The following is a 15,767-nucleotide window of genomic DNA, read 5'->3' on the forward strand; positions in this document are numbered from 1 at the left end:
CTTTTTAATTTTAAAATTTTCACATTTTCATATAATCATTACATAATCATTATTCAAACACAAAATCAATACAAATTTTACAAACTTTAAGGTTCCGTTTCTATTCAAAATTCATCTCAACTCATCTCAACATTACAACTTTCTCAAATTCCCACGTAAAATATAATAAATAATTCAATTTTTTTAAATCTCAAAATAATAATAATATTAAAAATAACATTCTAATAATATATTATTCAACTCATCTAAAATCATCTCAACTCATCTCAATTTATCTCTAAATCCAAACGGGACCTAAAATAAAACACAAAATCAATACAACTTTTACGAACTTCAAAATGAAAATCATATTCAAATAATTTTTTAATTTTATAATATTTTATTCAACTCTTTCTCTCTCATTTCTCAAAACTCAATAAAATATTTTCACTTAAATTATTTTACTACTATTTACAAAATAGTAAGATACTCCAAGTGTCCAAACATTCCCCAAGTGCTCGCCAGACAAGCTACTCGCTCGGAAGTGCTGGAGCTATGGGAGAACCCACAAGAAGCAAAGTGCTTTTGATCAAGGCAAGCAACATGAAAAGGGAAAGTTCCCGCACCTGAGTGAGTACAAAGGCAAGCAACCTCAACAGTAACCAAAGTGGTCACCACCTCGGGGAGAACCATGAGCTCGGCAGTACTCAAGCTAAGGTGACCGGGGCATGCAATGTGAGAAGGGGGAGTGCTTGCCCTAGGGCGAGCATAAAGAAGCAAAGTGCTCGCATTGGGGCGGGACGAGCACCACAGAATAGCATGCTTGCAAGCAATGTGCTCATGCAATGTGCTCACCTCGACTGATTACAAAGAAAGGCAATGTGCTCGCCCCCAAGTAAGTACAAATCCATTAGGAGCTGTGGTTGCTCACCCTGTGTTTAAGCTCTCTTTGTTTGTCACAGGTTTCGAGTGTTTCCCCTGTGTCCGAGCATTCTTTGCTCATCCAAGATGTGGACACTCTTTGTTTGTTTCTCCTGAAAATTGATAATTGTTGCTCGCATTCCGAGTTGTTGTTGGCCCCTTGGGCTTCGGGTAGTTTTTGCTTGTCTCCCCCAAGATCATAGCGCTTCACCAATTTGTCCCTCTACTGTTTCAATATTGGACTAAAATACTCCTGTTATTGACCAAACCAGAGTGCCCTTGTGGACCAAGTTATTTTCGTCCGATAGATTAGGGTACGCTTTACATGCTTGAGAGCTCCCACGTGATCCAACCAATTTGATTGTGAGTTGGATTCTTATGGAAATCAAATATGCTTTACATGCTCGAGAGCCAACCTCCCACACGATCTGAACAATTTGCGCTATCCAAGTGCTCAAGACCTCTGCGGGCGACAAGTGGAGTTCATGTGCTCGCCACCTCGGTGGGAGAGCAAAAGGGCATCGTCGGTGTTCTCCACTTGAACATGGAACGTACGGCACTATCGCAAGTTGAAATGGTAGTTGCGAGCTAAAGTGCTCGCCCCAACCATGATAACAAAGGTAAGCAAAGTGCTCAAAACAGACTTAGCGACAAGACAAAAGGCTATAAGTAAGAAAGGGGCCTACTCAGATCACAGCCAAAAGGATAAACAATAAAGAAGGGGTCTGAAATGAGGGGTACTAGCGCTGCACAATAGAATGTCACTTATTTACCGCAAATGACACTTTTATAATCATCATGAATGATATTTTAGCCTGTATAACTACAAGAAAACATGAAACCTGAAAGTAAAATGACACTTTTATCACAAGTATGGAAACTGGAATACTTCCAAGTCCATGTTAAATTGGACAAGGCTTAATTTACAAGTGAAAAGACATGTTCATAGGTAAGTATAAATTAAAATCGAGCTCAAATGTGAATATGCTAAGATTCCTCTGAAGCTCATAGAGATGAGTCAAGTTTTCTTAAAGAGTAATGTTACATATAGTTGTAGAGTATGTAAGTGCCGCATAATTATTTTAAAAAATCATATAGTAAACGACAAAATCATACAATCATGTGCCTTTCAAAGAGTCATGAGGAATTGTGCGTGACATGCAACTTCATCAGTTAGAATGTTGATTAATGGAGGAGCCAAAGTTTTAGATTAATTCTTAAATTGGATTTGAGTTATAATTTAGATTGCATTTTTATCAGAGAATTCAATCAACTTTTAGGCAGCTAGGATTAATTCATATTTAGATCCAAATCCAAGACTTAGTACAGATATAATATAAATAATAAAACTTATTTCTTTTCATTAGTTTAAAATTTTGTAACAAATCGTAATTTTATGTAGGATTTTATATAAAATTAATATAGAGATCTTGAGCTCAAACATGACTATCTCATTCTATTAATTAAATAATTCTCAAATACATATAATAAATTAAATTTTTAAGAATAAATGATGATTTGAACTGCAATTAAGCTACCACCAGCAACTGCAACTACAACATCAACCTTACTTCCAGGAAGCCACCAGCTCGGAAAAGGCTGTGAAGGACGACCCACCTTTGGTCCGAGCCGCCGTAGCCATCACTCTCATATCTAGACTTCGCTCTCTTTGAACTTTCCCTTCCTCCAATTCCATCACTTGTCTCACCTTCTTTTCCACCTCCTCTGCACTCACCATTAACACTTCTTTATCTCCTTCCTTGGAATTATATGTCGCCATATTAATGGGTATTGCCAACTTCATTTCCGCCACCAAAACCACAGCATTCAAATGCTGCTCGGCGCACAATGGCCACGCCACCATTGGCACGCCATAGCTCACCGCTTCTAGCACCGAGTTCCACCCACAGTGCGTCACGAACCCGCCTACCGATTCGTGTCTCAAAATCGCATTCTGTGGAGCCCAAGACTTCACTACAAGAGCCCTTTCTTTCGTCCTTTCCAGAAACCCTTTTGGCAATAGGACCTCCAAGTCTGGTTCAGTAATTGAACCCTGATCAGGACTCTTGACTACACACAAGAATCTCTGAATGCTCATCTCCAACCCAAAAGCCATCCTTTTAAGTTGTGCTTCAGAAAATTTCCCTCTACTACCAAAGCACAGGAACACAACGCTTCTTATCGGCTGTCCATCTAACCATGCCAAGCATTCGGATGATGCATCGTAGGAGGTCCCAGTTCGATCTTTGGCATCCGTGATCAATGGCCCAATACAGTATAGCGGCAGCGGAACTACGCCCTTTGGAAAACAAGCACCATCGGCGATGGCTTTGATTGCGTGCGGCTCAAGTGAATCAAAGATGTTTACTATGATCCCTTTCAACTTGGGTAGGCGAGAGCCAAGATCAAGGAAGTATTGGTAGCCGGGGTCCCCCTGTGGAGCATAGGTTGAGGCATCTGTGAGGCTTTGATGGGTGGTAATCCAGGAATGTCCAGGAGGGTTTCATTGAGTTCCTTGAAGCTTTTGGAGGTTTGGTTGTGGATGGTGGGCAAGTGGAGAAAGAAACTAAGAGCAGAGGCACAAGAGGTGAAGTAGAAGTAAATTGGGATGTGAATTAGGTTGTAATCAGAGAAGGGGTTCAAAGAGGTTATGAAAGCAAGGACGGAAGAGGAGAGAGATATGGCGCGGAGGGCATCGAGGACGTGAGGAACGTTGAGGCGGATGGACTGGAATGCCGAGGCTGCTCTTTGTTGGGTTTCATGGAGGTCTTGGTTGGGTGGTGGTGGGGGAGGGTGGATTGAGGGGAGGGAGAAGAAGGAGATGGGAAGATTTGTGTTGGAGATGAGGTTGATGTAGGAGGAAGCGGTGGATGTTTCTGAAGGTGTGGATGCAACTAGGATTGTTATGGAGAAGTCTGGGTGATGTTGTATGATTAGCTTCCCCAGTTCTACCATGGAGACCATGTGGTGGAAGCCAGGAGCAGGATACAACACTATGGTTTCCTTAATTTTTCTGTCTCAGAGAGAGAGAGAGACCAAGAGAGAGGTATCGATTTCTAAAGAAGAGATATCAAAGGGCATTTGTTAACATAGTAGGTGTGTTAACATTATCACACCTATTTATTAATTTAGAATTGTCAAATTTAGAGGAAGTGTTTCGTCTCATCGTTACAATTTTATGAAATTTTTACATAAAATATAATAAATAATTTAACTTTTTCAAATCTCAAAATAATAATAATATTAAAAAATATTATTCTAATAATATTTTATTCAACTATCATCTATAAGTTACTATCCTAACGGCAAACGGCACCTTAGTTAGTGTAGTTAATTAGTAATTTATTCACACATAGAAGACACGCATCAAAATGGCAAGGGGCGAGATTGATGATTGAAGAAAAGGCATCGTCGTCACATATGAAAAATTGACGTGTTTTGATTATGGGACAAATAAAACCATTTTTATGTATTGTTTTTCTTACATGGTTCATAAAATCACCCGAATCCATAATTGCGTCTACTTACTTGCATTTGGGATAACAAAAATTGGCTATAATATCACAATTTTTTTCAATCTTCCTCTGCCTCTCTCTCTCTGTTGTTTTTGAGGACCTTTGACCCAATCAAAAGCACGCAATCCCAGCCAGAAACCGAGATTGAACATGCAGTATCTTGCTCTTAGCTGATTGTGGATAGATGGCTAATAACTGGCTCTGGCTACATCGTCGTGGTTTCTTTAGTTGGAAGCCAATAGCCATGCTATGCGTGTTGATTTGTGATCAATTTTATATGATAGCAATTATTGTTTCATTTAGTTTGTGATATTAGTAGGGCTCACAATTCCGAATGCGGAATCCCATGCAATCCTCAGCCCCCAGATGGTTTGCAGGAAATTCGGACAGGGAATGTAGGAGAAGGGGTGGCTGTAGGCTCCATCTTCTTAGGCGGGTGCCCAGAGTCACTTATTTGAGAAGTGGGGGTTGTAACCTCCTCTTATGCAACCCTGTCCGAATTACTTACCATTCAGACAGGGGAATGCAGAGGATTCAAAATTCTGCTTTGGTGAAAAGAAGACCAAAAGCTGTCTATTTAGTGTAAAAAATAAACATGGCCATAAGAAGTCATAATGCAAGTCTTTAACTTCTTTTAAAATGCAATAAAATTTACAAATCTATTGATTATAAATTAAAAATGCACAAGTTAAAGCTTGATACATTATTCTTCATTTCACAAGTCTTAACTCGATTGATATTGCTCATCATCATTTAGCTATTGCATTTATTTTTCTCGTTGCTGGTCATATGTATAGAACTAACTTCGGTATTGGGCACAGTATAAAAGATCTTAAAAGAGTAGATGATGTGACTTCATAAGAACAAAACTCTGTACTCTGGTTATATAGTATGTTATCAAAGTTAGTTTTAGTTATTCTTTGAATGATCATGTCATGTGCTATCGTTTCCTTGCTTTTCTAGGTTTCAGCTCCAATCTCTCCCTCTCTCTCTACCAATTCATCATTTCTTGCAATCCAAAAAAAGCAGGCAAAAGGATGAAAAATAAGTACACAAAAGTGAGTAACCATGATCTTGTAACATTCGCCACTTCAAAATTTGTGGGTCAAGCATAATCACGGGCTTGTCTACAAAAAGGAATGAGTCAAGAAAAACTTCTCCATCCATTTTCATTCCCATGACCCTACGCCACCACTCACTGGACCCTCTACTAACAAATTCTCGCTGAAGAAATTTATGAGCATGTGGTCTGATTCATCCAAAATAAATCCTATCCTACGATGAGCTATAATTTTAAGTATAAGACCTACACTAAATGAATGGAACATAATCCCCAATATAGAACACTAGCCCAATTAGTCTTCCTTCCACTTGTTGACATACCTGAGGAAAGACTTAGCAGGATTTTGCCTAGGCGGAGCTCGTACACGAGTAGATCTTCGAAGCACAGCCTCCTCCAATGCAATCTTGTGAGCCATGTCCTTTGATCTCTTTTGGAGCTCCGCACTATAAAAAATAGTGGCATCATTTCAACAATCAGAGCATCAAGGGATAAGTCTTGGAAGTATAACAGTGTAACATCTAGACCCAAATTTCATAGGCTTTATAAGTTTTGACCATGTGTACAATTTTGTTAAGGCTGGAAGGAAGATTATTTTATTGGGTCCATTAGCCAATGCGTATTATTTGAGGATCTAATATTGAGGAGATATGATTGGATATAATTTCAGACCTAGATTCAAAATGGAGTATGTTCAGCCCATTAGTCCATATATGGATGGATAAGCCCAAGTATTTTCTAGCCAAAGCCCATTTGATTTTTGGCTCTTAAATTCAAAACAATCGGAAATCAGCCCCATTTATGACTCCTAAAGAATAGCAACATATTTACCCGAGAACTCCTGGGCACTAGGATTCTTAGAAACCATTTTCAAAACAAAGTAAGTTAATTCGTACAGCCCTATTATTAGGTTGTCAGGTCTCATTAAAATGACTGTATGGCTTGAAAACTAGGAAAAACAGAGGCTGCTGTGAGTCTAGAAAGTTTTTATAGCAATCCCATGTGACGTTCTTCAAGAAGACCAATCCCTAACCCTAGATAACTGCTGCAATTTCAGGAGATTAAAAAAAACAACAGCCTCACCCTATCAAGTCCAACCCTTTTCCAGGGTGATTATTGACGTGTTTACTATCAATAAAAGAAAAGAGGTAAGTAACATGATCGTACCCTTGCATGTACGGTAAACAATAATTTTTTTAAAAGTACCATATATGTATGATCTTTTATTGACAGCTCATTTTTACGTACCTAGGTATGATATGATGAAAGTGGGTTTCAATGTCATTTATTATATGTTTTACATGCATCTTGATATGTTTACATTTATGATTACGATAAGCTATGTCATTATGTGTTCTACATGCATCATGATAAGAAAGATAAAAGACAAGCTATGAAAGAAGCTTTAGACCCCGTTTGGTTTCACAGATGGTCTCACCCCATCTCATCCCATCCCATCGCATCTCATCTCATCTCACATCCAAACATCATTCAAACGCAAACACACACTTTTTCATTTAATCATTACCTAATCATTACAAATTTTCTAAACTTTCAAACAAAACATAAAAAATAATTCAACTTTTTCAAATCCCAAAACAAAAATTATATTAAAAAATTATATTCTAACATTATTAACTTTATAATATTTTTATTCAACTTTTTCTCTTTCCTTCCCCAAAACCCCATAAAACATCTTAACTCAAACCATTTCACTACTATTCACAAACTATCTCACTACTATTCACATATTTCTTATCTCATTTCATCTTATCTGTGTAACCAAATGAGGCCTTAGGAATGACGATAAGAGATGTATGATACCAATGCAATTATGGGTGGATGTGCAAACCATGAACCTAAGCAAGGTTCACCATAGTATGTTATGATAAGTCAAACAGTTCCTCTTGTGGCCACAGGCAGTGGAATTGGTGCACAACCCTGCACACGGGGGTTAAGGTGTGCTGGCTATTAAAGAAAGGGAAAGATAAGTTTGCATAGTACATGTTATGTGTTTATGTTAGTATAAGTATTAAGTATGCACACTTTGAAGAAAACCCTATTTTTTATGATGTTTACTATATGACGTACTACTTATTAAGTATTGAACTCATTTTGGTTGGTTTTTTTTTTAATTATTATTATTATATATATATGTTTGTAAAATGTCCAAAGAATATAGTGTTTACAAGCTAATAGCCAAGCATAGTTAATAAGTGTCTTCTTGTATTTCATTAAAAGATCAGTTTAAAATTTTCTTGCTGTGAGACTATATTTTTGTTATTTTTCTGGGAATTTATTTTCGATAAATTAGGTCTTTTTATTATGTTGGGTCTCTTTACTGGGCACAGTTACGAAAGCACATAACACTCCTAACCTACAGGAATGGGGTGTTACAAACTAACTTTTCCAACCATGCAAACCTCCCCGTGAAAACATGTAACCAAAATTGTAGCTTTAGATTAATAACTACTGCAAAAAGTTCACCCACCCTCCGTGGAAACAAAGTTTTGAATTCAGCAGAAGGTTCTTTTTATTTTCGTTGAGATTAAGTGCAGCTGGCTAGTGTTACTTCAGCCATAATAAAAAGGTAGGGGAGCTGCCCTTGAATGTCTTAAGATATGATGAGCCCAAAAATTGAGGATCCTTACATGTATGTGGCAAAAAAGAGTTCAGATTTGATACTCTCTCACCTCCTTTTCACTGCCCTTGATCACAGATCATTGTGTAACTTAGGTTTAGTTCCCCAGACAAAGTTTTCCTTAACACCTCCCCCCCCCCCCCCCCCCCCAACCCCTTTCTCCAACAAAAAAACCTGCCTAGTCTAACATGCTACATGCGCAGACATGCATATAGATGTACAGGCCAACGTGGACACATCACGTGTGTAGGTGTATGCACACCACAATTGGCCATATAACTACAGCTTATGCAAAAGAGAGAAACAACAAAGAACAAAAACGATCTTTAATAAGGCAGAAAAAATAAATGATGATTCCAAAAAAGTATAGAAGATAGGAAAACAGTGAAGGATTAACTCACCATATTCTGCTAAAGAATTTTTCCAGATGTTTCTTCAGTTCCCTCTCCCTCTCACCCTTGATATTCAGTGAACCCATCAAGGCATCCAGCTGAGAATGTCAAGTTGAATAAAAACAATTGTGATTCTAATAAAATTTTTATTTCTTGTTCTTTTTTTTTCTTCAGCCCCTTGAGATACATATAAACTAGCCAAGCAGAATTATTACCTCTTCCTTGCTACTGTAGTATCCCCACTCCTTGGAGTCAGAACTCTCAAAAAATATCCTCCATCACGTCGAAACCACCAATACCTGTTATAAAATCTGTCTCTGCCCAAGGGGTTGGTGCGTATCACTCGTTTCTCCATCTCCCGTTCATAATACTCTTTCTGGGTTAGGATCAATGACAAGAAAACATGAATAAAGAAAACACAATAAATGAACACAGACAAGCACAAAGAAAAACATGACATGAGAGGAGAGTACGGAGATTGATTTTAACCCTTTGTTCTTTACTCCTTTTCTTAGTTGCTTCCCTTTTATCATCCTTCAAAATTTCCAACCCTTCCTTCCTAGATGAATCTTTGCCCTTATCTGATGGGAGGTCCACATCTGAATTCTGCCTTTTGGCCTTCTTCTTTGATGTGGTGATCATAAGCTTGCTCTCACTGGAAAGATCAGAAAAATAATAATGAGCCACACATAAAGAAATCATTATGAAATGTACTTTAATTAGTAAAAGAAAGAATCAAGACCAATTCCTTGATGCCTTGCCCTGGTGAGAAGATAGGACCTCCCCATTTCTTCTCTTTTCCGTGTGACCATTCTGTTTACTGTGACCATTCTGTTTACTGTGCTTATCATTTGCTGCTACACCTTTGCTCTCCACACACTGTTGATCAGTTGCCCGATTGGCATCAAACTCAGCCTTCAACTGTTCCTTCTCCTCTCTTTTCTTTCTGGCTTCTTCTAATGCTTCCCCCTTCTTGTGGCGCCAAGTTCCTGCCGCTGTTCGATAACCTCATCCAACTTCTCCTTAAAAATATCTGCTTGAAGCACTTGATCAACCAATTCTCGTAAGATTCCCAACTTAGCATGAGCATCCAAAAGACCATAATGACCCTCTTAATAGTTGCCATGCAAGTGCATAACTCAGGAAGTTTTGTCATTTCCAAAAAATCGCATAAATACTCTGTCCAATTGATCATTGTAATCTGAAATGGAAAGGATAAATCAGGACATGCCAAGCACCAAAATGCAGCAAAAGCAACAGCAGTTACGTACATGATGCGGATGGAACAAAAACTCTACCTTGGTTAAACACACCATGCCACATAAAAAGAAACAAGAGATAGAAAATAAAGTACAAACTGGATGAAAACCTTTAATTTTCGATTTCTTTTCTGTACAGCCAATAGATATTCGCCACTGTCTTTTATGAGCAATCGAAGAAGAGCTGAATGAGATTCCACAAGGAGAACTGGACTGCCATCCTTGTGGCAGATAGCATTTTCAAAATCTTCAAGGGAGAATGGCCACAAGTGCAACAGCCCACTAAATGATGAACAAAAATCCCAAACCATTAGAAGATTCCCAACACAATCCATTGGAACATTGAAGTCCCTTGACGGGGAAGGATGGTCAGTGAAAACTGGATCATCTGGACCAGGCTGCACTAACAGGTCATCAATTGGATATTTGATAGGCTCTTCCACTGGTTGATCATCTTCTATAAATTCAAGAAAGCAATAAAAATAAGATGAAATGAAATTATTAGACTTGTGACCACACAAGTGTTACATGGTATAAAAAATCTCATGCACTAGAATAGAATTTTCCTGGACGGTACGATTGGGGTACACTGACACTGTATTCTGCCACAAGCAACAATGTAACCTTAAAAAGAGAAAAATAGACCCACGATAAGGCAACTTCAATGCTTATACCTTTCTTAGTCTTCATGACTGCTCCATCAAATCGCCTCCTTTTATTTTCTCCAGATTCTTTTTTCATTTCCTGAATATGGTAAATATGAGATAAACAATGACATCATGACTATTACAAGAGAGAGAGAAAGAGAGAGATAGAGAGACAGATTAACAGAGAGAGCTAGAAATAACTACCATGCCACTCTTTCTATCTTCCTCATTTTTCCTTCGTTTCTTATAGCAGACTACCTGTCCATCCTTAAAGAAAACTTGGCTCCTTAACTCCTCCGGAAGATCAGTTGAAATTCCATGATGTCGGGCCAGTTTATCATGAAGGACCCAAGGAGCACTTCGGCATGTAGATTCCCGAATAAAAGACTTCAAAACAGCTCTACTAAAGGGCAACTTCCTCTGTAATAAATCTTCTCCATTTACGGAAGAACTTTCCATAACTTTCTTATTTTTGTCAAGCCATGCCACCTCATATAGGATTCTTTCAGGAGCTTCCTCCAGAACTTTTAATATTTTGCAAGGAAATAAACCATTTTCCTTCCTTCCATACAATTCAGCACCAACAAACAAGCGTTTCTGCAACTTTTCGGCTATTGTATCGGCAAGATCTTTCAGTGAAAGAATACCTGCAAAAAGAAAAGATCTAGAGACTTTCAACTGCCTTAGAATGGACACCCTGGGGCAAATAACAACTTGAAAGGAACAACTATTTTTATTTTAAAGTACTCATAGCGGTTATTATCAAAGAATGCAAAAGGCATAGCCCAAATACACAGAAGGTATAACGAGGAACACCTAACTAGAAATAGGGAAAAAATGTCATGAAAACTAGAGCACATTAAATTGTTCTTTCAAGTGTTCCCTGTACCTTTCAAGTTTTTTGCCAAAATTGAAAGAACTGTTGATCAGCGAAAAAGACACTTAAAATGTAAAGCCGCACTTCCATAATGCCTAGAAAAATCAATTCGTGATGAGCATGTCTCTAGATTCTCTCTTTCTTAATGTACTGTTTTTCCAATAACAATCTAGTATTTTCCTTTTCCAAAAATATTCAGTGCATAGTTACAGCTTGACAATTTTGATTTATGTAGTCATCATATTCACGTCTTAAGCTTGTCACTGCACGCCCAGTCACCATAAACCCCCATTAGTGTCACATGGATTACATCAAAAGTTGTGTAATAACTCTTTTTTTTTTTTTTTTTTTTCCTTTTCTTTAAGTGAAAAAAAATAATAGAACAAGGAAACCTTCACCTTCAATAGGGTTGAGCACCGACAATGTCGGAGTCGGAGTGCCCTACCTCCGACTCCCAACTCCAATTCACATAGCCTCCAATCTGACACCGACTCCGACTTGTCGAAGCAGAGTCAGATTTGGGCTTTTTTTCTTAGCCCATTTAAAATTTCAATTTTACAATCTTAGGCTCTCACTAATCAAATTTGGGCTTCCAGATTTCAATTTTTTAAAAAATTATTTTTTCAATTTCAATTTTATTAAAACATAACCAAACTTGAAAAAATAAATCATTGCACAAATTATTGTTATTATACATGTTATTATATGTTAATTTTTATACATTAGTATTACATGTTATTATAAATTTATATATTTGTGTTTACACACAATACATTAGTTATGATATAATTAGTATTACATGTTATTATACATTAGTATTACATGGTAGTAATAGTTAATAGTATGGTGTTTACATATACTAAACTATTATTATTGAATTTAGTCTATTTATATTAAAGTATAAGCATATTATTTTATAATAATTTGCTCATACTAGTATATTATTGAATTTAATTAACTATATAAGTTATAGTTATATAAAATATATATGATTCATATATAACAAATACATGTATTTTTATAAAATATGTACAATATCGGAGTCGGAGTTAGAGTTGAAGTTGGAGTCAGAGTCAAAGCGGAGTCGATACATCGCCACCTCGGACTCCAACTTTTTTGGTTAAAAAAACTCCGACTCCGATAAGTCAGAGTCAGAGCAGAGTAGAAGGCAAAGTCAGATTGTCGAATTTTTGCTCAACTCTAACCTTTAGTGCAAAGGAAGCACACAATGGTTCCCTTAAATTCTTACAACCTAAAAATTTTGACCATTATAAAATCCAAAGAAGATGCGTCTATCTGTCAGTGTGGGGGTACACAAACTATCACTTCATGGCGTTCCTGAACGTTAGATGCCACATATATAGAGACACATGTCTAATCTTAAAATGTGAAGGGTCATGAATCACTCTATTAGAGAAAAATTGGAAGTCATTAAATGCTACATTGATTGTAAAAAGTGGCGCAACTAGCAACTAATGCTAAAGTAAAAGGAAAGCTGGATAGCAAGTCAACTTTTTCGTAATAGGGGTTAGCAACTTACTGTACTGAATGACATGCAATGCAGGAGCCATAAGCTCTTTGGGGAACTGTTGGACCTTTTCTACTGCCTTCTTTTCTGACACCAAAGCCTCCTCATAAGTCAAGCTAGTTTTCCCAGTGACTTTACAAACCCAAACTCTTCGGCGATACAGGTTTATATGGTTCAAATAGTCCCTGATCTAGGTTAAGAAAAGACAAACAAAAGAATCTAATAGAACCATAAGACTCTATGTAATCAATGCCGAAAACAAAGAACTTAACAAGATCTTAACGACCTTGATAGGGTAGGAAATCACCCAAAAACAAAGAACTAAACAAGATCTACAAAAAAGGATACTGATAATCCCTAAATATCTCTTTCGTAAAACGAACTTGATAAACAAGCTCATTAGGCTCCAAATCCTTAGGTGGTTCTGCCAAGGAAAAAGGCTTTCTTTTCAGTAAAGGCATTGTGATAACTCAGTCCACCACCAGTAAGAACCCGCACGAGGACCTGCACTTCCTGCATCAAATGCAACGAAATGGACAGTTTTAGAACAAGCTCTTAAGAAACACAATTCTCACACTTCTTACATGACACTCAGAATTACTAGAAATGCAGAAATACAGAAATTAGGCATTGTATTTGGTAACAGCATACAAAATGTACGGTAGTTTCCAATGCACTGACTCAAATGGTACTTATACCCACTTAAGAATAGGCTTGAAGATAAGGGCATAAGTTCGATACGGACAGGATGCATGTGTAACTTGCCAACATAAAGAGTTTGGCGAGCTTTTCTCTCCCTACTTCAAGATTACAAAAACAGCATTAACTGATATGATTCGAATTTCCTATTCCATTTTCGTTCTCAAAATTTTTCATCAATCACAAAGCATAAGAACAAGAGAGAAAGCAAACAACCAGACACCAAGATATGATATATTCATCTCTTACATGACACAACAAATATAATTCCAATTTGAATCATTAAGCAATCCTCTGTGATGTAAATTGGATTTAAAAACAATATGTATAATACAAAAACCCTAAATCCAAAAATGAATGACCAAATTACTTCCAGAAACACAAACTAAGAAAGAGTATCACGACAAAACTCCAAAAATCATGATTGTACTCAATTTCTACGATTAGAAATGTACATAGCTACAAGGATGTCATAGAAAAAAAAACAGAAACCCTTCAAAAAAATGTTAACGTCAGCACAACAACATGATAAGAATATGCTCAATCGCATAAATTTTTTAAATGGAAACAAAAAGCAATAAGTATCTGCGTTGGCCAATTTTCAATCTACCCAACGAAGAAAAAAGAGGCCCATATCTAAGAGAACAGTCAGAAACCCTAGAACGTTCTGTGTTGTGGGATCCAACCGGAAAAGGCCGCACATCAACCCAAGAGCAAAACCAATACAACAGTCAGCACCAATACCCAACAATAAGCAAAATGCCCGCTAAACTGGACAAGTAATCGAACCCATTGACAAGAAAAGCAAGCAAAAGATGAGGAGAAAACGAAAGCAACCGATAACCGTGCAAAACCTCCATTCCCGCCAGAACCAAAAAGAACGTATAGAAGTTAAAAGCAGATTAACAATATAATAAGAGCGAAAAAAACCAGCGAGAGAGTGCGTGGTGTTCTTACAGTGAAAGAGCTTGAGTGCTGAACGTGGGGAAGCAAAAATGCGTATAGTTTTGGGGAGAGACGAGGGAGAGCTGTTCTTTCGGTTGTGTATAAAATGTATTCGAGTTTTAGAGAGAGGGGAATGAAGTCTCTAACGCTTTCTTTCTCTCACATGCTACCTCTCTCTCTATCCGCATCGTTGTGTGACGCCCGGTATTTATAGGTACGCTGGACGCGATAATCAGTTTATTACAATTGTGACCTTTGAGAAATAGCTAATTACTAAAATTAGCATAATCGTTTAAGGTGATTTAAGGCTGGTTTGGTTACATAAAATTAAATTATTTTATCTTATTTTATATCATATTTAACTTATATAATTATTATAATTTTTTTAAATTTTTACATAAAATATAATAAACAATTCAACTTTTTCAAATTTTAAGATAATATTATAACAATATTTTATTCAACTTTTAATAAAACATATCATCTGAACTGTATAATCAAATAAGACCTAAAGAATAGCATCTACGAGTTCTTTTACTTATCATTCTTACACCACACATTTGTTAAGAAAAATAAAATAAAAGTAGGTATATTGCGTAGGGATGATTAGTAAAAATTTTCCACATCTATTTACAAATTTTATAAATTGACATTAAAATATGTTAGATCTATTATATAATAATAAATATAATCCGACAACATTAAGTCACGAAAATTTATAAATGTTCTTCTATAAATTCTCTTTAAAAATAAAACATTTATCTTTTCGATTATAAGGAAAATAAGAGAAGAAAAAAAAGGATACTTTAATTACTTTTTGAGCAATTATAGGTCATTACTCATACACAACTTTAGATAGTAGCTACTTAAGATAGTCTATGTAACATGTATGATTAAGGATGATAAAATTTACGATAAAGAGCAACATTTCTTTATTTTTTTTCTTATACAAAACCAATAAAAATGAAAACATATATAAAAATCAAAAGTTGCATATATAGAAACTAGACAACTAGCAAATTCCCAAATTACATATCCCTCTAATTCATATCTGGCATTGTCTTGCCAAAGATAATGGTTTTCATTTTTATTTATGCGAATAAATAAGTTTTCCTTCAAATTGAGTTGGGTCTTTTAATTTTGTTGAAAAATATTCCAAGAATATGCTTCCGGCTTCTTCATTTCTATGTTCGTTTTGATATTTCCATATCAAATAGGAATTTAACTTCAATCAAGAAGTGGTGTAAAACTGTGACACTCACAACGTCCGCTTGGAATTTAACGGAGATTGAAACGTCGAGAAT

The 15,767-nt window shown here is 36.5% G+C and overlaps 1 protein-coding gene and 1 pseudogene across 1 annotated transcript; both read right to left on the bottom strand.

Annotated features, from left to right (window-relative positions):
- Positions 1-2,297: 2,297 nt before the first annotated feature.
- Positions 2,298-4,076, bottom strand: LOC121253340 (annotated as a pseudogene).
- A 1,398-nt stretch (positions 4,077-5,474) lies between these two features.
- On the bottom strand, positions 5,475-14,644 carry LOC121252920 (DDT domain-containing protein DDB_G0282237-like). The gene is given in 14 exon segments (XM_041152769.1): positions 5,475-5,921; positions 8,518-8,606; positions 8,724-8,782; positions 8,785-8,884; positions 8,998-9,163; positions 9,251-9,485; positions 9,488-9,619; positions 9,622-9,709; positions 9,878-10,224; positions 10,442-10,511; positions 10,619-11,061; positions 12,832-13,004; positions 13,168-13,332; positions 14,476-14,644. Coding segments are annotated over 13 exon segments (2,166 nt in total). The 5' UTR covers positions 13,281-13,332; positions 14,476-14,644; the 3' UTR covers positions 5,475-5,770.
- Positions 14,645-15,767: the final 1,123 nt, after the last annotated feature.

This window comes from Juglans microcarpa x Juglans regia, chromosome 2S (genome assembly GCF_004785595.1).
Source record: "Juglans microcarpa x Juglans regia isolate MS1-56 chromosome 2S, Jm3101_v1.0, whole genome shotgun sequence".
Taxonomy (NCBI): domain Eukaryota; kingdom Viridiplantae; phylum Streptophyta; class Magnoliopsida; order Fagales; family Juglandaceae; genus Juglans; species Juglans microcarpa x Juglans regia.